Source organism: Colossoma macropomum, unplaced genomic scaffold (genome assembly GCF_904425465.1).
Source record: "Colossoma macropomum unplaced genomic scaffold, Colossoma_macropomum, whole genome shotgun sequence".
Classification (NCBI taxonomy): domain Eukaryota; kingdom Metazoa; phylum Chordata; class Actinopteri; order Characiformes; family Serrasalmidae; genus Colossoma; species Colossoma macropomum.
In genome coordinates this window covers 41,561,059-41,584,463 of record NW_023494789.1, presented here as the reverse complement: position 1 = coordinate 41,584,463, position 23,405 = coordinate 41,561,059, and the positions used below count along the sequence as shown (strand labels likewise).

Below are 23,405 nucleotides of genomic sequence, written 5' to 3'. Positions count from 1 at the left end.
TTTGAATGAACGATTCTTTTTTGGCTTGAATAAAATTAGTCCAATTGCTTGTTACTACGTGAAGTAATTTTTCCCAATTACACTTTGAAAATTAGTGCTTTGATTGAATTAAAGCAGTTCAATGCAGCACATCCAGAGCAATTCAATCAAGAGATACACACCCACCACCAGATGGAAGCTTCACACAGATAATCATCTCTATAAGAATCGTTGTAGGAACAGCTGTGATAATATGAACGTTTCAGCTGAAAGAACATGTCAAAAGAAAGCAGAACAATAGCTACCCCTGCAGCCACAGCGCTGATTATATTCATCACCAGTGAGCCTATCACCTACACAAGAGGAGAAACAAACAACAACATAACATGCAGCAACATTTACAGAGTAGCAGCATAACTATTACATTTCAGTTTATATAAATTACACACAGTAACTGTGCACTTTATCACAAACACCTGCCTTGTGCTGCCACTCACTGGCCACTTTACTAGAAACAAACTGTACATCAACAGCTGAGCTACAATTGGTAACTGTACATTTGCAAGGTGGAACAACAAAGGAGGGGTTTCAGATAAAGTGAGTATTAACTTTTTTTTTTTGGAAATGCAGATTATCTTTTCCAGCATATTCATTAACAATAAAATCTCACTATTAAATTAAAAAATATGCTACATGTTGTGTTTACTTACCACACAGTTATCAGCTTTCTTGCCTGCAGCAACAGACAAAGAACCTGAAGTGATATACTAGCATAGAAGAAGAAGAAGAAGAAGAAGAAGAAGAAGAAGAAGTTCTGAAAATGATTTTTTTTCTGTTTTATCACATTTGGTTAAAAACTATATTCAAGAACTACATAAATACAAAGGATACACAAAGAGAACCTACAAGACATGATCCCCAGTAGGTGACACCTCTGTAGACACCGATCCTTGGGACATACACTGTTCTAATAATGCCAAATAAGAGCGTCATGATCCCGATCATTATCTGGACAGTCTGTGGAGAACAAGAGACAATCAGAGCAAAGTAAACATACCCAGTGTAAATATTAAAGAAAACTAGGCCAGAACAGTTTTACCCCCAGTGCCTTTGGCTCTCCTTTCAGAAGTTTTTTAAGTGGGCCTCCAGTGGAGACTCCACCTCCAGTCCCGAGGCTGTATTGCTCTGTTCCTCCTGGTTCCACTTGGGTCACGATGATGAAGCCATTTCTTGTGTTAGCAACAGGTACAACACTGGAGGCCATCCTGAACACAGACCTGTATGAAACCTAATGACAATAAAAAGGATAATTTCCTGTTTTAAATTTTCTGAAATTAATCCGGTTTCCAGCACTGAAAAATGAAAAATTTGGCAAATATGATCAAAAAATATTCTTACTTGGTATATGATTCATTTTGTAGTACTGGAAGGAATAAAATGTCTAGAAAGAACAACTATACACCAATGTCAATTAATTCAAAGGAAATTCATGCAATGTAGTCTGTAGGGGTTGATTCTCTGACCTCATAACTATTCAGTTTGACTTATGATTCTTTATGAAATGATTAATTTCCTTTGCATTTTGGAATTTCAGATATCAATACAAAAATTTTTGATGTAATAACTGTATCTATTAATTTGATACAATTATTACTGAATATTAATTCACTCAATACTGATGTATATAGATCATTCTACCATACTGCTTCACTGTCAGAGCTGAAAACTAACTGACTTGGACTTTAGACTACAACTTTGAGTCACAGTGTACCTTAATGATGTTTATTGTATTAAAACAAATGATTGAACATTCCATTTTGTCACTACTAATACAATAAAAGCACTACCATAGCTTTATTAAATGTTTCAGTGTTACAGTGTTTTAGGCAACATGGGGGGACCATGTAGGCCCACCACCCACAAGGTCCAGCATGGTGGTCCGCAGAGACTGGAGAGAGAGAGTTGGATCAGATGGCAGGGAAGACGGATGGTCAGACCCAGTAGGCCCAAGCAAATAGTGAGGGTGTGCTGGGAATGACTGTCAGAGGCCCCTGTTCAGAATGATTTTAACTCCCACTTCCGGGAGAGCTTTTCTCATGTTCCGGAGGAAGTAGGGGACATGGAGTCTGAATGGACCCTGTTCAAAACCTCCATTGCGGAAGCTGCCAGGTGTAGCTGTGGCCAAAAGCTTGTTCATGCCTGTCACGGTGGTAAACCAATAACACCCTTGTGGACACCAGTGATGAGGTGGGCCGTCAAGCTGAAGAAAGAGGCCTTTAGGGACTGGATGGAGGTAATGACTGGCAAAAAAGGCAGCAGCGGCAATGGTGGTGGATGCAAAATCCAGGGCATAGGAGGAGTTGGGCGAGGACATGAAAAAAGACTTTCGGTTGGCCTCAAGGAGGTTCTGGACAATTGTCCAGCGACTCAGGAGCATTCGGCTTGTCTCTACGAAGTTCCTCTTCAGAGCTGTTCATGATCACTATGTGCCATACATTCGACCATCCGGTCTATGGAGGAGTGGTAGGCCCCCGTCTCTTCCACCTCAGGCAGGGTAAGCACTCAGTGGCGAAGTACACGAGAGAGTGGGTGGGATGTTAAGGCTCTAATGACTCTAATGTCCAGCAAGACATATGTAGTGAGCTTAAAGATGAGTTGGTAACCGCTGGAGACATGCCTAAATCTCTTGAAGAACTCATCGAAGAGACATTAAAATTAAGCAGACATACTAGCTGATTTGCAGCTAGTATTAGGGTTCCCCTGACTGCAATGGCATAATCCATGCCCAGATTGACTGACCCAGTTTTTTAGTTGGACCTGTGCAGTGCCTACAACCTTATTCAAGTATGCCAGGGGGATGAATGGAAGACAGCATTCATTACACTGTCCGGCCATTAAGAATAACTTGTGATGCCTTTCGGTTTAATGAACACTCCTGCTGTCTTCCAACGCTTTATTAACAAGGTCCTGTATAAAAATCTTAACCACTATGTGTTGGTCTACCTAAGGGAACATCCTCATCTGCTGCACCTTGGTGAATGAGCACATAGTTTACATTTGCTGGGTACTCGAGGTTTTACCGGAAAAACAACTTTACATAAAATTGGAGAAATCCAGCTTTCATACTCAGTCGGTCAGCTTTGTCAGGTTCAGGGTCTCTGAGAACCATCTGATCAAGGACTAGGAAAAAATCCAGGCCATCACTAAGTGGCCATGTCCCACGTCTCTCCACTTTGTTCAAAGCTTTCTGGGCTTCACCAATGTTTATCACAGATTCATATGGAATTTCAGTACATTAGCCACACGATTAAATGCCCTAACTAAGAAGTACACAGGACATTAATTTGCTTGTTGCCACATAAAGTAGACCTGATGAGCCACTTTTTACACTGTACTTCTGCATTTGACAATTTAATTTCATACTCGAGTAGAAAAAATACTTTTTTTTAAATAAAATTGAAATAAGTATTTCATTACAATCTTGTTGGCTGAAATAATAAATATGTCACCATTGAAAATGGCACATCAGTACAACCTAAAATAATACTTCATGTTGTAACAAGTAAATTAACTAGTTTCATACAACCTGATTAAGTACATTGAGTTAATGATTCTTTTGTAATTTTTAATGAAACAATCTAATATTATTTTATGATTTTTTGATCTGACAAGCCATTTTTACAGTAATTTATTAGCAAATGAGTGATTGTTTTAACACACATATAGACACAAAAGCAGTAGATTAGCATTATGCATTTTTCATCTATTGTATATTACACTGTAAAAAGTGGCTTGTCAGATCTACCTAAAAAATGACATCATGTGGTAACAAATAAATTAACTAGTTTTATTCAACATAACGAATACTTAGAATGAACAATTTTTTCAATGTAGTTTTTTGAATTGAATAAAACTAGTTAATTTTTTTTTCAATTGAGCCACTTTTTACAGTGTAGAAATGTAGTAAATAGAGGGAAATAAATATACTATTTACCAAAAAAATGAAGTCTGCTGCTGTTAGCTCGGTGCTCTTCATGTGCAGAAAACCACTGCAGATTTGGAAACTAACTACAGAGCTGTTTTTGTGGGCAAGTGTTGTGGCTGATTGACCTAAATGCCCTATTTCTTGTCTTATCTTGTGCATTCTTTTTGTTCTGATTTTACAACTGAACTTTTTAAAAAAAAAATATTTGAGCTTTTACTTACAAACATTGTATTGGTGCTGCTCACTCACTTATGAATTCAGTTGCATGTAAACACATAGCATATTTAACATATTGCAACTGTACAATATATACATGTAAAAGTTTGTGAACCCATGGTTAAATGGCATATACTGTTGATTTTCTTAGTGTAAACAAGTTAACACAATGTTACACAATTTCTGTTTTTCTGGGGATTATTTCCCTAAATTTTCTTCCCAATGTAGCAATTTCCTGTTCCACTCACTTGTTAGGTCTCCCATAGTCACACAGTGATATTAGATTTTTTTGGACAGCAACAATATATATAACATGTTCAGTGTAAGACGTAAACAGTGAATATACAGCATTGTGCAGATGTCTGAGGAAATGTTTTGTAAAGCTGTTTATCTGGGCAGTAAGTGTTTACTTGTTCACAAAAACACTAACAGTATAATAAACACAAAGAAACAAATAGATAATTGATTGAGGAACCAAACCTATCCTTATCTGACTGTAACCTCCTAACATATTCATAACATTACTAAAAACAGCACATTTTAGTGTATTTATGTTTATTTGTATTTATTTGTATTTATTCTAACATTATATAATATACATTTAGGACAGGAATGTATTTAGAAGTTAAGAAAGATAAATTTAGAACTTAACACAAATATATTTACTCCGTAAAAGGTGGCTCATCAGATCCACCTAAAAATTACTTCATGTGGTAACAAGTAAATTAACTAGCTATATTCAACCTAAATTAAAAGTTTGAATGAACAATTCTTTCAATCTTTCAATGTATTTTTATTGAGTTGAATAAAACTAGTTAATTTACTTGTTACCACATGAAGGGATTTTTTAAGTAGATCTGACGAGCCACTTTTTACAGTCTAGGACTGAAAAAATAAATTTGAGAATTAACAGAAAAATAAAATATGAAACTTTATTAGAAATACAATCAGGACTTAACAGAAACATAAAATTAAGGACTTCTTAGAAACAAAATTAGGACTTTACAGAAACACAAAATTCGGACTTAATAGAAAAAAAATAGGACTTATACTGTAAAAAGTAAATTAACTAGTTTTATTCCACCTAAATAAATACTTTGAATGAACGATTTCAATCAATGTAATGTTTTGAGTTGAATAAAACTAGTACAGTTGCTTAATTTTTTAGGTTGATCTGATAAGCTTTTTTTTACAGTGTAACAGAAATATTTTCAAGATTTAAGAGAAATAAATTTAGGACTACACTGTAAAAAGTGGCTTGTCAGATCTACTTAAAAATGACTTCATGTGGTAACAAGCAATTGAACTAGTTTTATTCAACTCAAAAAAATGATGTTGATTGAAAGAATCACTCATTCAAACTATTTATGTTGAATAAAACTAGTTAATTTACTTGTTACCACATTAAGTAATTTTTAGGTAGATCTGATGAGCCACTTTTTACAGTGTAGGATAAATTTAGAGAAATAAAGTTTTGTACTAAACATACATGAACCGAGAATTGAACAGGGATGAACTTAGAACTTAACAGTACTATATGTAGAACGTAACAGGTATAATTTAGGGTGAGTTAAGCATTTTCCTCAGCCAGATTGTGTGATGATTCAGGATTGCTGATGATAAAAACAGCCTGTAACAGAAAGAACATCTCATCATTATTCACTCATCAAATTACTAGCATCACAGTGCACTCAGTGAATACTGTGTGACTGCTCACTTACAGCACTGGAGAGAGAAAAGTCAAATATCTGAGAACACATGGTGTTGAATGAACAAGAGAACAACAGACATTCACACTGTATTTCTTTCATATTTATATCGGATATATCGGAAGCAGACAGCTGGGATAGGCTCCAGCACCCCACCGCGACCCAGAAGGATAAGCGGTTTAGATGATGTATGTATGTATATCGGAAGCAGAATCTCACTGACCGGAGCTCCAGTGCAGCAGGTGGCTTTGCAGATGAATGCAGAAGTGCAGATGGAGACGATGAACTCGAGCACAGAGAACACCAGCAGAACTCCACTGATTCCGTGCAACACGCTCCAAATATTTTTAACCTACGGTTAAAAATAGATAGATTGGTCAGTCTTTCTTTTTTGTGATCATCTTTTTATTGCAATTTACAGGCTGGGGATGGTGGTGATATACTGTAGGGTAAAGGGAAGGTAGTGACATACCTTGTTGAATACGCACAGATCGAAGACAAGACCACGTACCACACAAAACAAACAATCAGACAATAAACACTGCATGATTCAATTAGAAACTAAAATTCTTAAATACATCTTTCAGTTTTGACCCTTCAAGTGATTGGGTAAAACTTTGTCCAGATAGTCCACTTTAGATGCTTTGTAGATACTTAATTTACTTTCAGTTACATTCCAATAAATATTTACTAAATTGACCATAATTTTCTTTAATCCTGGCTTTAATCCTAACCCTAACCTTAACCTCAACCCAAAACCTATATCCAACCCTAACCCTGGTCCTAACCCTAACTCTCGTCCAAATCCTAACACTAACCCCACCACTTTTACAATCAACTGAGATTCAACAGATCTGTTGAAAGGATCTGTTGCTTTTAGAGTGCAGGCTGTGAATTAGTTACCATTTATAAAATCAAAAATAAAAAGGTAATGTTTGAACTTTAAAAATAACGTACTTATTTTTAATAATAGATTACTTTTCAATATGACAATAATAGTATACAGAACTAGGTAAATGCTGTTTCTTGAGTGATGCTCTAATAAACCAAATGCTAGGAAAACAGAGAAGCACCAAACCTAGTCATGAAAATCATTTCCCTCACCTGATAATAAATGTGGTAACTGAAAGGAAGAATCATGTCAAAAGACAACAGAATGATGGCTACTCCTGCAGCCACAGCACTGATTATATTCATCACCAGGGAGCTTCTCACCTACACAAGAGGAGAAACAGAACAGTTCATAGAGCAGCACTGTTTATCACCCTCCTACCTCATTAATCACTGGTCAGTTCTTGACCACAGGACCACTGTTGTCCAGTTATTGTTGGGGTGGTAGTCCATTCTCAGTACAGCACTGAGTCTGACATGGTAGTGTGCGTGGTGCTGGTACAAGTGTATCAGACACATCAGTGCCACTGCTAGGTTAAGAGTGGACCAGCACATCTGTGGTCAGAGCTGACCTTTGGAGAGTGGCCAAGAAAAACTATGCATCAACAGATGAGTTACACTCTCTGATGCCAGATCTCTCATATCCATCCTGGTTTGTATTGTTGTAAATATATAAATGTATCTGTGGTGTATATTTTATGATGGCCTTTATGGCTGTTTATCTATATTTACTAGCGGTGGGAATCTATGGCCGCCTCGTTATTCTGTTAGATTTTGATTCATGGTGCCAAGATAAAATTCTAAAATTATGCTCAAAGCATTTTATTTATTTATTTTTTTTATTTCTATAGCCTACATTCTGATTTTTTATATCATAATGTAATGAGGTGTCAAAACTTTTGCACACAACTGTGTAATGTTGTCTCTGAAGGAAAAAGTAAAAAATGAAGGAAAAAGTGTTCCTTAATTAATGGAAAGTAACGGAGAAATCAAATTTTCAAAGTAATTTTTGAGCATTTCTTTTGGTTGATCCATCATGGAATTTTGACACAATATACAAGGCTCACCTAGTGATTTCAAATCATGTCAAAAAATGAAAAACAAAAATGAAGATGCAAAGTTTTGTTCTTACAGTTAGGATATAATACTAAGTAGCAAAAGAAAAAAAGTACACCTGCAAGTTTTGTGGCTGTTTCATTTCTTTAAACAATACACACAAGTGACTTGCATCCTGATAATGCGCTCCCTGCTGGAGAAACTTCAGACTGCTACATATGTTACACTTATAAATAAGTAATTTCTCAAACCATGTCCAGTCCACATGTAAAAAAGATGTTTTATTCATCATTACCGTGGAGAATCTCTTAAATTAGCCATACATTTCAATGCAAAATTTGGGATGCCCCAGTCAAATTACATTTCATTGATTGTAAAATAAATAAGTAAATAGCACATACAATATACAGAGAACATAATTCTATACATTTTATATTTTTTTTATTTTTTCCATTATGTTAAACTCAACAAATAAATAAAAATTGCCATATTTGCCATATTTAATTGTGTTCTATGTAGAGAACTTATTAACTTAAGGGTTTATTTACATACCAAAAATGAATGAGGTTGGTTTGCTGCAGCGACCGTCAGAGCACCAGAGCTGATATACTGTCATAGAAAACACAGAGGACCCCACGAATTAGACTCTTTGTGTTTTTCTGGTAACACTTCAGTACAGGAGCTGTTAGGAGCTTTATCTCTGTAAAGAGTCTATTGTAATTCAGAATCTTTAACACAACGCTGGAGAGGGGGTGGCATTAGGGTAGCCCACATTCACAACACAATATTGGTTACTTCAATTTTACTATGCGATGTTTGTCACTAAACATGAATATGAAATATGAAATTGTAAATACAAAAAAGAACTCTTCTATTTTGTGTCATTTTCAAAGAAACTATTTTAATGTGACGCAACATCGCAAGGCAATGTTTTATGTGAAACATAAAAAAGTAAGTTTAATTACTCAGAAATGGCAATCATTTTACTGACAAAACTGATGACACTCTTCAATGCAATGAATGCTGAAATAAATACAATTTCTTAAATATATAAAAACAAAAACATAATCCTAAAAAAAAAAATAAGTTACTCAAGAGTTAAATGTTGTGGGATGTTCTAGAGGCAGACGGCACAAAATATGCTCAAAGTTTAAAGCTGAAATGTGTGTGTGGTTACGCTGATTAACACAGGTGCACACTGCATGTGGTGTGGTTACAACTTCTGGTTTACAATGTGTTTCACTTCACATGCGCTTGTATGGAAAAGTTTGGGTGCCCCTGGCCAAATTGCATGAGTTATTGATTTTCTTAGTGTAAGTGAACACATCCTCTACAGAGAACACACTTCTGCATATGCACAATACACAATTACTGCCTATTTTTGAATTAAAAGTATTCAAAGAAAAATAAAACATAAAATGTGGTCTGTGAAAAAGTTTAAATGGCACATTTAATATTTTATATATGCATATTTCGTGTAGATATTATGTTAAACTCAAATAAAATAAATAAAGCAAATAAAGAGAAATTGTACACTAAACTGTGGAGAAAAATGCCATATTTAAGTTTCTTTCCTGTAGGGGATATGTTAACATATTTTCACTTGGAAGTTCAACAAAACATGTAATTTAATCTGGGGTTTTCAAACTTTTGCATACGACTGTAGCTGTGCAAGATAGAAAATCCACCACATTATCTGGTCACAAAGCATTTTGTTGGCTTATTTAAGGTATTGCTTTTTATCATTAACCCTTTTATTGTCAATAAATATGTGTCATGTCTTTAAAGTCATGAAAAATGGTCGGTTAATCTGAGGAAACATCATTCAATAGAAGGTAAATTCATGATCTTGAATTTAAGTAATACAATACTGTATAATACACAAATTAAATTACTCAGGAAAATGTGTCACCATAGATACTGCTTAATAACTTAGTAATAAGCAACCAGATAAATACCAACTACCGGCTTCTTGAGGCCTAAAAAAGTCTTTACAAGTCTACTATAATATCCCCATAATATCCTTCTATAACATTTTAGATATTAAATATTGGTTGTTTTGAAATAAATATACAATTTCAAAACCACCATAACGGCATACAGGAACACAAACACAACACAAAGTGGACATACGATCACTGATCCCCAGCGGCTGATGTTACTGTAGCCAGATATGGTTTTAAAGTGGACTGCTGACACAATGCTCTCTGAGAGTGGAGACTCCCTGGAGTCTCCCTGGAGCTGTTTGTGGTGGGATCACATGAGTGAAGATGGTGAAGCCGTTTCCTGTGTTTTCAGCAGGAGTAACACTGCTGGCCATCTTGATCACAAGCTGCTAAGCTGTTAATGACCAAAAGTAAATGAATGAAAGACTGAATGAGTACATTTTATTATATTGATTATATCTTGTGATGACGGTTGGACAAGTGGCAATAAAAGTCAATAAAATAAAAAAAAATCTATTAATCAAATCTATTCATTTAGTCTAATCTTACAATCCATTCGAAGTCTTAATCGTTGCTAAGCAAACATCTGTGAGAAGAGTAAATAATGTTTGAACAGTGCATGCAATGCACGTGAATGGAGACTTCACAAATAAAAACTTTACAACTACTAGCATGGTGATATACATACATACATACCTACATGCATACCATACTGTACAATTTGTCCCTAAGAGAATTGTATAAACCTCAACTCAGCAATTAGTGTGCTTCTGCTACTATATGTTATTAGAACAAATATAAATAAGTATGAAGACACTAAAATTAACTATTTGTTTGCATAAAAGTAGTTGATATCTTGTGGGCTAGTTAGAGTCAGTCAGATTTGGTTCTTGACTTCTCACTGCACTCTAGTCAGAAGATTCCATCTGCAGAAGATTTAATATGACATAATAAAGTATTGAAGCAGGTATTGGATGATACTTACAAATAGAAAAATAAATAATTGTACATATTTTACTTAAATTTAAAGAGAGAGAGAAAGAGAGAGAGAGAGAGAGAGAGAGTACAGTAGAAGATAAAAACGTACTTTATTTTTGATGTAAGTCAATGGAACCAGACGTTTTTCCAAGTAATTGTAAAGAGCAACCGGAATTGTCAAATTATGTCAAAAACTGAAAAACACCAAAAATGGAAATATAAGGTTTTGTTCTGACATTTCCTCCAGGTCACACCTCATGCTTTATGTCTTTTTTCTGTAATCTATATTACATGCAACAGTTGAATAATACAATTACAACTTAAAAGTTAAGTGTATAAGCATTTTCAAACCTCTCCTCAAGGAGGCCCAGTATTTTTTGTTGTTGTCATCAAGTCCATAGTTTATCAAATTAATATTTAATTTTGTTAAATGCTGCTGATGGAATTTAACAAATCCATGTGGTGGCTGGAGGCGTTCAGGAGAAATCTGGACCCAATTATTGTTCTTCAAGCTATATTACAAGCAAAACAATCCCAAACACACATACTGACAAAATAAACAGTTTTGAATAATGTGCTCGGGCGCCAAATGTTAAAATCAAACCTGAAAGAAGAGAATCAACATAAATATTTACCAGAAAATGAAAGACTTACTCTCCTAATGCTGTTAGTTCAGCGCTCGTCATCTGCAGGAAGCTGCTGGAGCTTTTGAAACTACACAACTGTTTATCTGGGGGAGGTTGTGGCTAACTGACCTAAATGCTCCATTTGTTGCCTTTTCTTTACATTTTGTTCATTATTTTACTGTTAGAGCACTTTATTCTGTTACCTTTGCCCATCACTGAACATAGAATTGCAACAATTTGAATATATTAGAATCTTGGTCAAATTTATGCCTGAATTTAAAGGTGAAGGAAAATGCAAACCAGGCCGCAAGCTGCCCAAACTTTAGTCAGTCGAGTGGAATATGTAATGAGCTGCATGTGTAATATCTCCACGCACTTTTTTGCATGATCCTCCCATTTTTTGTACAAAGCATCCATGTACAAAGTTTTAGTAATCATATTATGTCACCTATAACATTTTGCATCATGAAATAGTGCAGTTTTCATGTTTGCCTTATAAAAAGTCCATATCTTACATTTCTCTCATATTTGACAAATGTCAACTTATGACGGACTGAGCCAAAAAACTGCCGCAATATCAAGTTTAGCTCAGATTTGTCATTTTTTGCTAGATTAATATAAATATTGTTTTGTTCCAGCCAGTCTGTAAAGCATCTCACAACCCATTTTGTTTAGCAAATGGTATTGGGTTCATTTCATGCTAATTCCAGGTTGTTTAGCTGTTCTTCTGTCACAGCTGCTGACTGAAAAGCTGCTCAGTGGTAATGACAGTTTTAGAATTTAGTGTAGTCTCATCTTCAGAGTCTGACCAAATCGGCTGTCTGTCAAATGTAATCTTAAAAGTATCCATTTTCTGTTTGTGCTGAATGGTTTGAGCTTCTCCTACAGTTGTCAAGTCATTGCTTAGCGACAGCGTCTCAGTAGAGTCATACAGTGTTTGTGAAAAAAACCATGCTGTTATTTCGACATAGGTTAGAACGCTTATCAACGAATCACTTTGCCAGGCTGGAACTAACGGTTGTATAAAATTACACAATGCATATGTAAACAAGCTCTGTTCTGATTTGCAATGGATGGAGCTAAACTGCTTTATGCTAAATAATCTTTAACTGATTTGGTTCTCATGACATAAGAATGTGCTTCCTGAGGAAGATGAAGAACTTCAAACTGCCACAGTCTCTGATGATCCAGTTTAACAAAGTGCTCATCGAGTCCATTCTCACTTTACAGCCTTTGTAAAATCTTCCTAGGAGAGTGGAGGCTGTTATTGGTCCAAAAGCCATATAATGGGGCAAGGTGGTAAGTAATAGTGGGGCAAAAGGTCCCATTTCAAGGTATTCTTTTGTGTGCTTGCTTGTTTGTTTTGCAAGGCGATGCTGTTGACAGGTGCTGATTGATACAGGTTCTGCAGGTTAGTTACAAGACTTCTGCATTCAAAACTCTCTGTTAGTATAGTTTCATTACAATTTTTAAGCAGTACTTTGAATAACTCCACCTTCCATTGCTCACTCCTGCTTAAATCGTAGTATTGTGGTGATGCTCTGACATTTTGTTTTCCCTCATCTGACATAGTTGTTTATGATGTGGAAGAGCCATGTCAGTGTCTCTGATGTAACCTGGTAGCTGACGTTAGCTATTCATACCAAGTTGATGTAGGAGAAATTACAATTTTTTGATGGTTTATTGCCTGTAATATTAGCTTTTTAAAGACATGAATACAAAATCTGCTGGTAAATGTGGTGCAGAAAGCTGCTTTAGCCAAATGTTTGGCATAAAAGCTGTTGTTAGCACTGGCTGCTACCTAGCATAGCTAGTTAAATATAAACAATGTCTGTCAAATTCATACCACATATGTTAGGTCCACTTTCTCTTTAACCTTCTGGGGTCTGAGGTCGTTCTCTCAATCTGTGCTTATCTTCTTATAATATGATCCTCATATGTTTCCTATCAAAATGCTCTGTTATCTTCATCACTACTTTCCAAAACCGCTGCAGCAGCTGTAAACTCTCTGCATGCCATTTCATATGTGTCTCCGATGTGGACTGAATGAAGAGTGAAGGCTTTCCGGTGTGATGGGTCAGTCCTTAGTGATTTTCTGAGTGTCCATTGGTCAGTTTCACACAGAATGTTGACGGACACACGAATCCACCAGTTCCACATGGTGAGAGGCAGATGACGTGTATCTCAGCCCCACTTCACAGCCTCATAACTCTGGATGTGAGTCACCTATGATCTCATGATAAGATGCCATGGAAAGTGCGACTCTACAGATTCAGGAAATGTTTGCACCGTATTTCTGCACTGTATTATCACAAAGATACAGAAACATATATGGAAACATCAAATTTTATGCACAGGCGAGTTCATGGACCGCAGAGGGTTAAAATAGAAATATTACAGAAATCGCTGATATTTTGTACAAAGACACAGAGCCTGCTTGATGTGAGCAGCTGTAGCAGCAGGAAACAGGGCTACACCACACATCATAGCATTTTAGCTCTGTTTAATGTACAGGAAAACGCTAGTAACCCTAGCTAATGTTACACTGTTTGGGAAGCATCTTTCCATGAAAATGACCCACCCATAATTACATCACAGCGACCAGCAGCCATTACTCCAGGGACTCCAAAGGAGCACAGAGAAAGGAGGCGGGGCTAAAAGGCTGTTGGTGTTCTTCTTTAATTGACAACCGTTTTCTGAAGTATTTCTGAGAACATGTCACTATATTTAAAACACTAGCATGACGGATTCTCATGCAATACCGTCTGAGGGTTCAAAGGTCACGCACATTCAACAGTGGTTTCTGGTCTTGCCCTCACTGGCTGAGATTTCTCTGGATGGTAAAGTGCAGGCATTCAAATTCAAAACGTGTTGACATTTACAAAACACAATCAAGTTGGACAGGTCAAACATAAAAGTAATTTCTTTGTCAGTTAAATCAAGGTTCAAGAGAATAAACAAATCACAGATTCTTGTCTGTTGCCTTTTACAAAATGTCCTACGTTTTCCAGAAATGTGGTTTGTACAAATCTGACGAATTTCTGACATTTAAAGAAAGGTAACACTGTCTCTGTCAGTTCTTTAAGTAGGTATCACCCAGGTAAGAGGGTACCTGTGGGTATGTTCATACACATGTACATCACCTGTAACTCTAAACAGTCATGAGATATCTTACTTTGTCTTACACACCGACCAGCCAGTTCATTAATTACAACCTCAGCCTGGGCTTATATACTATCTAACAAATGACATGGACATGGTGAACAGATGTGTGAGCTCAAACTGTGGTGATGTGGAGTGCTGGAAAAAGGTTCTATTGGATGAAGTGGTTTTCAGGTGATTCCCCACTGTATCTTGGGAAATGGAGTTCTCAGCACAGTCTTTATACTAAAATTAGCCTGCAGGAGAGAGAGAACATGCAGGGAAGGCATTCTCTGTGGAAGGCGTGATGTATTTGAATTTGAATTGAGCTAGGATTAAATATGTTTTAATGCATTTAGTATGTACCCACTTAACTGTTTAATACATACTTAAGAGACTGTAAAAGAGAGTGTTACCCTCTTTTAAATCAGAAGGTCAGTAAATATGTACTTTTATTAACATAATTAAATATAGATATTACATATATTAAATATGAATTAAATATATTTTAGGAGTACTCAACTCCAATTGACTCTTTTAATATCATATTTAATCACTGTAGAAATACATCTTCTATGTCTGCAAGTCCTTTTTTGTTCCAAATTGGAGCAACTTATGTTGCAAAGAAGTTATCTTAAGCAATTTGTTAAGATACAAATTCTATTACATATATATTTTCAATGTGCACTCTTGGATATACAGACATATATGTTTGATTGCAAGTTGTGTTATATTGCAACAAAAATGCTATGGAAATTTACTGAAACATTATTTAAAATAAACTTATAAATAATACAACTTAAGGTGATGGCAATTATACACTTTACAATCGACAATATATATGCTAATATACTTTTATTTAAGTGCCACATTTTGTGTTAAAAGTAACCCAAAAATGGGTTACGTGCCTTTGAATTAAATACATGACATTTTAAAAAAATATTTTTAGTATTCTCTTTATACTTTAAGTATACTCTTGATGTACTTAAGCATGCTTTTTTCACAAGAGGAAGCAGTCACACTGCCACATTGCTCATGGAATGCAGGGGTAGCATGCATGAAAGAGCTGCTCTTAAGTGCTGTCGCTGAGATTTTGAGAGAAGAAACGTGAAAATTAGAATGACTTTAATGAATTCACAATGCTGTCTTGAAGACAATATAAACAGAGCAAACTGACCCCAGTTTTAAAAATGTACAGGGTGGTTTTACAACAAGTAAATATCATGTGTGATATGCAATATTACAAGATGATATTATTTGAGAGATCCACAGAAATAAAAGATGTTTTTCATACATCACAATGATGACTTTACTTCATACTACTTTAATTTGCTTTAATTTACTTATTTATGCCAGTAAATAATTGGAATATAGTCAGTAAACAGGAGGTTACATTTGTTGATATTGTGGGGGATTTTCTAAAGGACGGTCAGTCACGTTGGGGTTACTGACCACAAACATAACCTGGAAAAGAATAAAAAACAGGTTACAGACAAATGATCATCATCAATGATGATGTTGTGTTTACCAGTACTCCATATATTAATATTTAAAGGCAGTGTAAATCTTACCATAGGCTGACTGCTGCAGGTGGCTTTGCATCCAAAAGCTGAGATGGAGATGGAGATGCAGAATTCCAGCAGAGTGAAAATCAGGAGAATTGTGAGAAGCACATAGGATGATACCTGAAAAAATAACCCACCTCATTTTCAGTTCGGTTTAATTAAATTCATTCATTCCATTCTATTCAATTTATTAACTCATTTATTTCTGCAGTAGACTTTGTCCCTTTTTCAGATTGATCAGAGACACAAGGACTCCCTAAGGAGACACTGCCTAAGAGCATGAGGAAGAACCACTGAGAGGAACCAAAGGAAACTCTTTAAGAGCATGAGGAAGAACTACTGAGAGCAACCAAGACGCTAAAGGAGAAACTCCCCAAAAGCATAAGGAAGAACCACAGAGAGGAACCAAGACTCAAAAATAAAAATTCCTTAAGACCATGAGAAAGAACAACTTTGGTTAAATCACGTTCTTTACAAATTTGGTAATGAACAAGAGTAGGTTAAACAGCAAATAGCTGTTTTTTGTCCAAGTTTTTTGTCAAGTAAAAATTGGTCATAAAGAGCAGTCAGCTCAAGCACTGTAGACCCAATGTCCTGCTTAATTAGAAGGAAGTAAATCATTTTGAAGAAACAATAAATAGTAAATAATAAAGCATTATAAGTCAATGTCATGACACATACTTACACAATAGACAGAGGAATAGGAATAGGAATTGGAATAGTGATAGCAAATATGCCCTGTTATTAAATCTGCACTCAGAATAAAGACGGCTATTCCTGCAGTTATAGCGCTGATCACATTCATGCCCAGAGAACCTTTCACCTACCAGAGAGAGAACAGAGAAAAACAAACGACAAACACCCACCATCAATTTACACATCAACAAGTAATTTACTTTACATTGTATGAACATTTTATAATAAATGGAATGGAAACATAAATATTTTTTTGTATTAATGAAGTGAAAGTTAGCTCATCCTCTACAGGGAACAAACTTCAACTGTTTGTTTTACCAACGGTATATACAAAAGTTTGGCCACACAGACAAAATTTTGTTGAATTATTTGATTAATTCAAAAAATAGTAGAACAGTAATTTTGGGATGTCCAGCGTGTCGACACTTTAGTCTCTACTTAGTAACTTGGCAGATATGAAAGCTTGCAAATGCTTCCATGCAGAACACTTGCAGTTCTAAAATACTCTTGGGCTTTCTTGCATGCACCCTAAGCTTAACAGTTGGCAAGGTGTCTTTTCATCAAATGCTTTTCATATTTCCCCCTTAAGTTGGAGGTCAATTTAGATGTCCACAGTTGTTTCAATATCTCTGGCCTATCTAGATTTTATTTTGCATACTGTAGACATTGACATTTGTGATGAGTTTGCAGGTGAGGTTTCCATCTGATAGCTCTTTTATGTAGATCGTGTTTGTGCAAGCAATGATGCACAGTAGAATGCTCCAGCCATATGTCAGCTGAAACTTCTTGCAGGCTCTTTGGTGTCATATGGGGGTTTTGCTTTGCCACTCTGGCCAGAATATGCTCATTTCTTTCTGAGATTTCTTTTAGACTTCCACAGTTGCCGTTCCATGTTTAAGGACATTTTGGGCAGTGGAGATAAGCAGTCAAATGTACTAACAGACTAATGTCAAATGCCTTGACCCTGACAACATGTTTTATACAAACAAATAAACAAACTAACAAGCTAATAAACATTCTGAAACAATGCAGTGTATCGATACGTCTACAGCGTAGTCTGCAAATAAGTGGATAGTGATAATATGTTGGCTTTGTTTCTTAAAATAAAATATAGATGATAAATTTTAATCTGAAATTTGAGACATGGCAGAAGTTGTTTACTTTTATTTTCTTTTGGCAGTTTTTTTACAGGATGTTCAATATTTTCAGGCTACACTGCATGGAAAGATTAGAAGTCATTCTCTGATAAATGTGTTAAGACTGTAAGAACTGTTGATGATTTACATACCGTACAGGGGTTTAGCTTTTTCTCTGCTGCAACAGTCAGAGAGCCAGTGCTGATGTACTGAGAAAAGGAAGATGTAGCAGTTTTAAATGGTGATTTGTGCATGTAAGATTTTATGTTGTATGTTAATTCGATAAATGGAAAAAAGCTTACAATCAAAGCTCCCCAGAAAGCAATGCCACTGTCGACAAAAGCTGTTCTAATCACAACGAAGGCAGACAAAATTGTGAACACACCAATCATTATTTGGACAGTCTGTGGGGGAGGAGGCAAATAAATTGTCGGTGTAAGTGTTTTGGCAAGATTTGAACAATAATACAAAGTTTCATACTTCACCCAATATAGTTAACAAGCGTCATGAATTTGAGTATTTTCACTGTAATGATACAAATGTGAATTACGATCTCACTTTATTTGGATAGTCTCCTATAAGTCATCTACAGACGTTCAAAGAGTTAACAAACTATCTGTTGATTCTAAACAGTGGTGAGGTTAGGGTTAGGATTTGGACCAGGGTGAGGGTTGGGTTTAGGTTTTGAGTTGAGGTTAACGTTAGGGTTGGGGTTGGAGCCAGGCTTAGAGTTCAAGAAAATAATGGTCAATTTAGTAGATATTTAGCTGAATTTAACTGAAAAGTAAATTAAGTATCTTCAAATCATCTAAAGTGGACCATCCAAATAAAGTTTTACCTGAATTACAAGTCGAAAACACTATGTGGGTTAAATGTTTACACTCTTTTAGGCCATAAAGTCTTGCATGTTCTCCACCTACTTCGTTCCAGCATTAAGTCTTTGTAAATATGATCGCCTGCTCTGTGAATGGAAATCCAATTTTCCAATAAATGGAAAATGAAACACACAAATGTGATTTTACCCCCAGTGCTTTTGGCTCTCCTTTCAGAAACTTCACAAGAAAGCCAGGAGGGGAGCTGTTTCCAACACTGCTGACTTGTACTGGTGTGGCAGTGGAGAGTACTTGTCCAGTCACATTTTGCATCACCTGAGTGGTTGGAATGGTTTGTGTGATCACATGGGTGATGACTGGAACTGTCCCGGCTGACATTCTGTAAAAGGGATTTGCATTTAATTTCATTACATTTGCATAGAAAAGTTTAACTGTGAATTCCAGGCTTGGAAACATTTCCTCCTGTCCAGAAGGATGAGTGAGAGTATTTTAAATTCTTTTTTATGGCACAAAACTTCATAATTATGGTAAATTACTATGCAAATATAATACTAATATACAATTTATCATTTGATTTTTGTTGTTTACAGAATACTTGAAATGTTGAAGAAGCATCAAAAAATGTACTAAAAAAATAGCAAAGCATATTAAAATATGATTTCACATGTTTCAGTGTTATTGTGCTACTATAAAATAATGCACTTCTGAATTATAAACTATAAAAAAATAAATGATCATTGTATATACAACCATATTCAAAAATTTGTGCACCCTGGTTGAAGTTCCATGTTTTGTTTCTAGTGTAAATAAGTTAACATGACCTCTACAGAGAAAACTCTTCTGCACTTTCGCTGAATTGATCATATTGGGAAAAAAATAAAACACAAAATGTGGCCTGTGCAAAAGTTATGGCACATTTCATATATAATATGTTACATTTCATTTTTTTCCAACATGTAAAACTCAGCAAATACATAGAATTTGTGGACTAAAACTTGCAGAAAGATGGCATATTTGAGTGTGTCTCTGTAGAGAATGTGTTAACTTAGTTACATTTAGAAAATAAATAACGTCATTTGACCTGAAAGTGTTTAAACTTATGCATATCATCACTTTCAGAAAAAAACACTCATTTTTGTTCATCCCTTTTTTTAACCTAATTGAAAATCACCAGCTGCTCTTTACATTGTATCAAAATTTCATAATGAATGGATCAATTGAAATCCCCAAAAACTTATTTGCTATGAATTATTTCTCCATTAACTATCATTAAATATTATTTATTATTTTTTTCTTTTCAAAGAAAAAGAGAAAAACTGAAAGGAATGTAAAATGTTTACCTGAAAATACAAATAGCAGTCCTTCCTCTTGCTGGCTCTGTAGTGTGACTGTTTGTCCTATCAGTTCTAGACTGACTAACAGAGAGTTCTAAATGAAGAAGCCCTGTAATTAACCTGCAGAACCTGTATCAACCAGCACCTGTCAACAGCATCATCATGCAAAACAAACAAGCAAACAAAAGAATACCTTGTAATGAGACTTCTTGCTCCACTGTCACCTACTATCGATATGTATATTGTATATGCATACAAATATATACCCCATATCTCCTAAAAGGTAACTTAACGGAGAAAGTTATTTTGGATGGTTTCTATTAATCTATTTTTTGAACAGAGATTATTTCTGAGTTTGTTAATACACCATTAACAGTTCGCTACAGAGACACATTCAGACTGATAAACACCTCCCCTCCCATAGTATCATTCAGAGAGTATACAACTCCAATTAAACATAAATAAATAGAGTAATCATGCTTAAATGTCTGTATAAAATTAACATGACAAATAAATAAATAAATAAATAAATAAAATCAACAAGGTCCTAACACAATATATCCTATTATTTAAGTCACTAAAGTATATAAAGAATACAGGAGGAAGAAGAGAGCCAAGATATATAGGTAATACTTTGCTTGAAGGGTGTCTACATAATACATTCATAACATCTTATATAAACACTTTATAACATGTTGATGAAGGTTTAAGTCAACCTTTATAAAGTAAACACATTTCAAATTATATTAATATGGACTACTATGGGGCGGCACGGTGGCGCAGTGGGTAGCGCTGTCACCTCACAGTAAGGAGGGCCTGGGTTTGATTCCCGGCCGGGTGACCAGGGTCCTTTCTGTGTGGAGTTTGCATGTTCTCCCCGTGTCTGCGTGGGTTTCCTCCGGCTACTCTGGTTTCCTCCCACAGTCCAAAAACATGTAGTCAGGCCAATTGGACATGCTAAATTGCCCCTAGGTGTGAATGTGTATGTATGTCTGTCTGTCTATCTATCTGCCCTGTGATGGACTGGCGACCTGTCTGGGGTGTATCCTGCCTTCCGCCCAATGACAGCTGGGATAGGCTCCAGCACTCCACCGCGACCCTGAGGGATAAGTGGTTTAGATGATGATGTGTGTGTGTGTGTGTGCACTACTCTGTCATTTTATTGAGATACATTTTTCAAAATAAAAATCCTTATCTTTTATTTTGAAGAAGTAAATTTTTTTCAGTAAAACATCTCTTTTCTGGACATCCAGAATAATACCATTGGTCATTAAATGCTTTGACACTCAGGCATGTATATAAAGCTATACTTTTAAGTACTTTTTAATTGTTTGTTTTTTCTTAAGCATTTGTTGCTTTGTATGTCACTTTACTATACAGACAGTAAATCACTTCTAAATATGCTTAGGAACAATCATTTTACTGAATCTTAGTGTGGTGCTGTGCCAAATTGTTAAAGCACTTAATGACCAAAGGGGTAAAGTGAGGTCATTTTGGCTGTCCAGAAATGAGGCATTTTACTGAAAATACTATAGTTTTTCAATAAAAAATCTGAGCTTTTTTTTTTTGAAAAATGTCTCTCAGTAAAATGACATCGCATTCCATATTAATATCATGTAAAACACATATGCTTTATGAATGTTGATTTAAACATTCATGAAAATGTTATAAGGCATCTATGTAAGATGTTATAACTATGTTATGTAGTCACCCTTCAACCGAAGTGTTACTGACATATCAGTGCTCTACCAGGGTTTGTTTCTGACTCATAGTCACATAATATAAACCAACAACTTGACTCCACCATAAAATTAAAGCCTCCACATAACATAACACATATAGAAAAACGTTGCCATATCAATGTGAACTTATCAACTGAACTTATCCCCAGTATTTGTGATGACTGGGGACATTGAGGAGGAGAGATTTGGAGCCAAAAATGTTTTTTCAAACTAGCTCACAAGATATGTAACTACTTTTTATTGTGTATCTTATCTATAGATCACATTATAGTTCACATTATTATGTTAAAATCCAGTTGATTTTCAACAATGTTTAGGTCAGGGTTAGTATTAGTACTAGGGTACAGTTTAGGACCAGAGTAAGGTTTGGTTTTGAGGATGGGGCAGGGTTAGTGTTAGGAAAACTAAGGGTGAATTCAATAGATATTTACAGTGTAAAATGTAACAATTGCACTAACTTAACTTTTTTGGGTTTACTTTACTCATCTGTTATACTAATTAATGCAAATTTAGTAACACATACTATTTCTTGTATAATCCTTAGTTACTTAGGTAAAGTTAGTTCAGATCATTTAATTTGTCCTACAGACTGAAAAGTTAACACAACTGATATACTACATGGAGTAACTTAATCTGATCAATTCAAACCAAATTAAAAATGTATTGTTTACTTGATGAAAGCTTGGTCAATGCATTCTTGAGTAAAACTTGCATCATTCCTATTGGCTCTTGGTAGCATGCATATAGGCTGTGTCTTTCCACCTTCTTTAACCTACCATCTCTGTGCTGTCATTCTCCCCAGCCTACCTTCCCTTGCGAGCTCATCTAATCTCAGTCAGTACTGACTGTAGATCAGTGCTGAGTAAGCTGAGCTGCTATGACCCCACCTGCTGAGTGTGGTTCTGAACACTCCAGACTGTTTCTGCATTCTGGTCTGAATTATCAGTATTAGGCAAGATGGTCCAGAGCAGTATTAAGTTAAACTGTTTAAGGCATTCTTGTCAAAAATGTTCTGCCATTCAGTATAAATGCATAACATTTTAGCCCAGTTTAGCTTGAAAAAAAAACTGAGTTAGCTGAACTTCAGTGGCTAGAGCTGTGTAAAGACAGTAAATATAAGTTAGAATGACTTAATTGTATTGAGGTAGTACCATTATTATATACGTCCATAATACTCAATCATTTTAAGATAAAAGGAGTAAATTACTCAATTTCAAAGTGTATACAACAATAAACAAATGTGTTGTTCATACTCAGTTTAGGGGATTACTCATGCTCAAATGATTCTAATAATCTAAACTTAAATGGTTCAAGACAATCGGTTTCCTTAAACCATTTGAGTTTTAGGGACTGTCCAAATTAAATATTACCACTTTTCACTTACTTTAATGATATAAGCAAAATCACATGAATTTCCAAGATTTTAAATAATGTGCTTGTGACTTTTACACTTCTTAGTGCATGTATTCTGCTTTAATTCCTGAATAAAGTTAAATAAATTAGACACAAAACAACATACAACAATACAAACACCAACAATGCAATGAATGTTAATGTAGAAATCTTAATTAT

At 35.3% G+C, this 23,405-nt stretch overlaps 2 protein-coding genes across 2 annotated transcripts in view; both read right to left on the bottom strand.

The window, feature by feature from the left end:
* LOC118807651 (membrane-spanning 4-domains subfamily A member 4A-like) overlaps positions 1 to 1,243 on the bottom strand; it is a 2,241-nt gene extending 998 nt beyond the window's left edge. The window contains exons 1-4 of the mRNA XM_036569685.1: positions 1,079 to 1,243; positions 886 to 996; positions 690 to 746; positions 162 to 332 (exon numbers count right to left, since the gene is read on the bottom strand). Of these exons, the coding sequence (XP_036425578.1) occupies positions 162 to 332; positions 690 to 746; positions 886 to 996; positions 1,079 to 1,243 (504 nt within the window). The remainder of the gene's footprint in view (positions 1 to 161; positions 333 to 689; positions 747 to 885; positions 997 to 1,078) is intronic.
* Positions 1,244 to 15,855: 14,612 nt separating this feature from the next.
* On the bottom strand, positions 15,856 to 22,623 carry LOC118808585 (membrane-spanning 4-domains subfamily A member 15-like). The gene is made up of 8 exons (XM_036571366.1): positions 22,505 to 22,623; positions 20,098 to 20,236; positions 18,947 to 19,136; positions 18,227 to 18,328; positions 18,077 to 18,133; positions 16,778 to 16,915; positions 16,099 to 16,212; positions 15,856 to 15,991 (listed from the first exon to the last, which is right to left on the bottom strand). The coding sequence occupies exons 3-8, from the start codon at positions 19,133 to 19,135 to the stop codon at positions 15,917 to 15,919; spliced, it is 675 nt and encodes a 224-aa protein (XP_036427259.1). The 5' UTR covers position 19,136; positions 20,098 to 20,236; positions 22,505 to 22,623; the 3' UTR covers positions 15,856 to 15,916.
* Positions 22,624 to 23,405: the final 782 nt, after the last annotated feature.

Coding starts and splice junctions, on each gene's coding strand:
- LOC118808585 (XM_036571366.1), bottom strand. CDS start 19,135: ATGTCAGCCGGGACAGTTCCAGTCATCACCCATGTGATCACACAAACC. Junction 16,916..18,076: donor AAAAGCTAAACCCCTGTACG/GTATGTAAATCA, acceptor TCTCTCTGGTAG/GTGAAAGGTTCTCTGGGCAT. Junction 16,213..16,777: donor CCTATTCCTCTGTCTATTGT/GTAAGTATGTGT, acceptor TTATTTTTTCAG/GTATCATCCTATGTGCTTCT.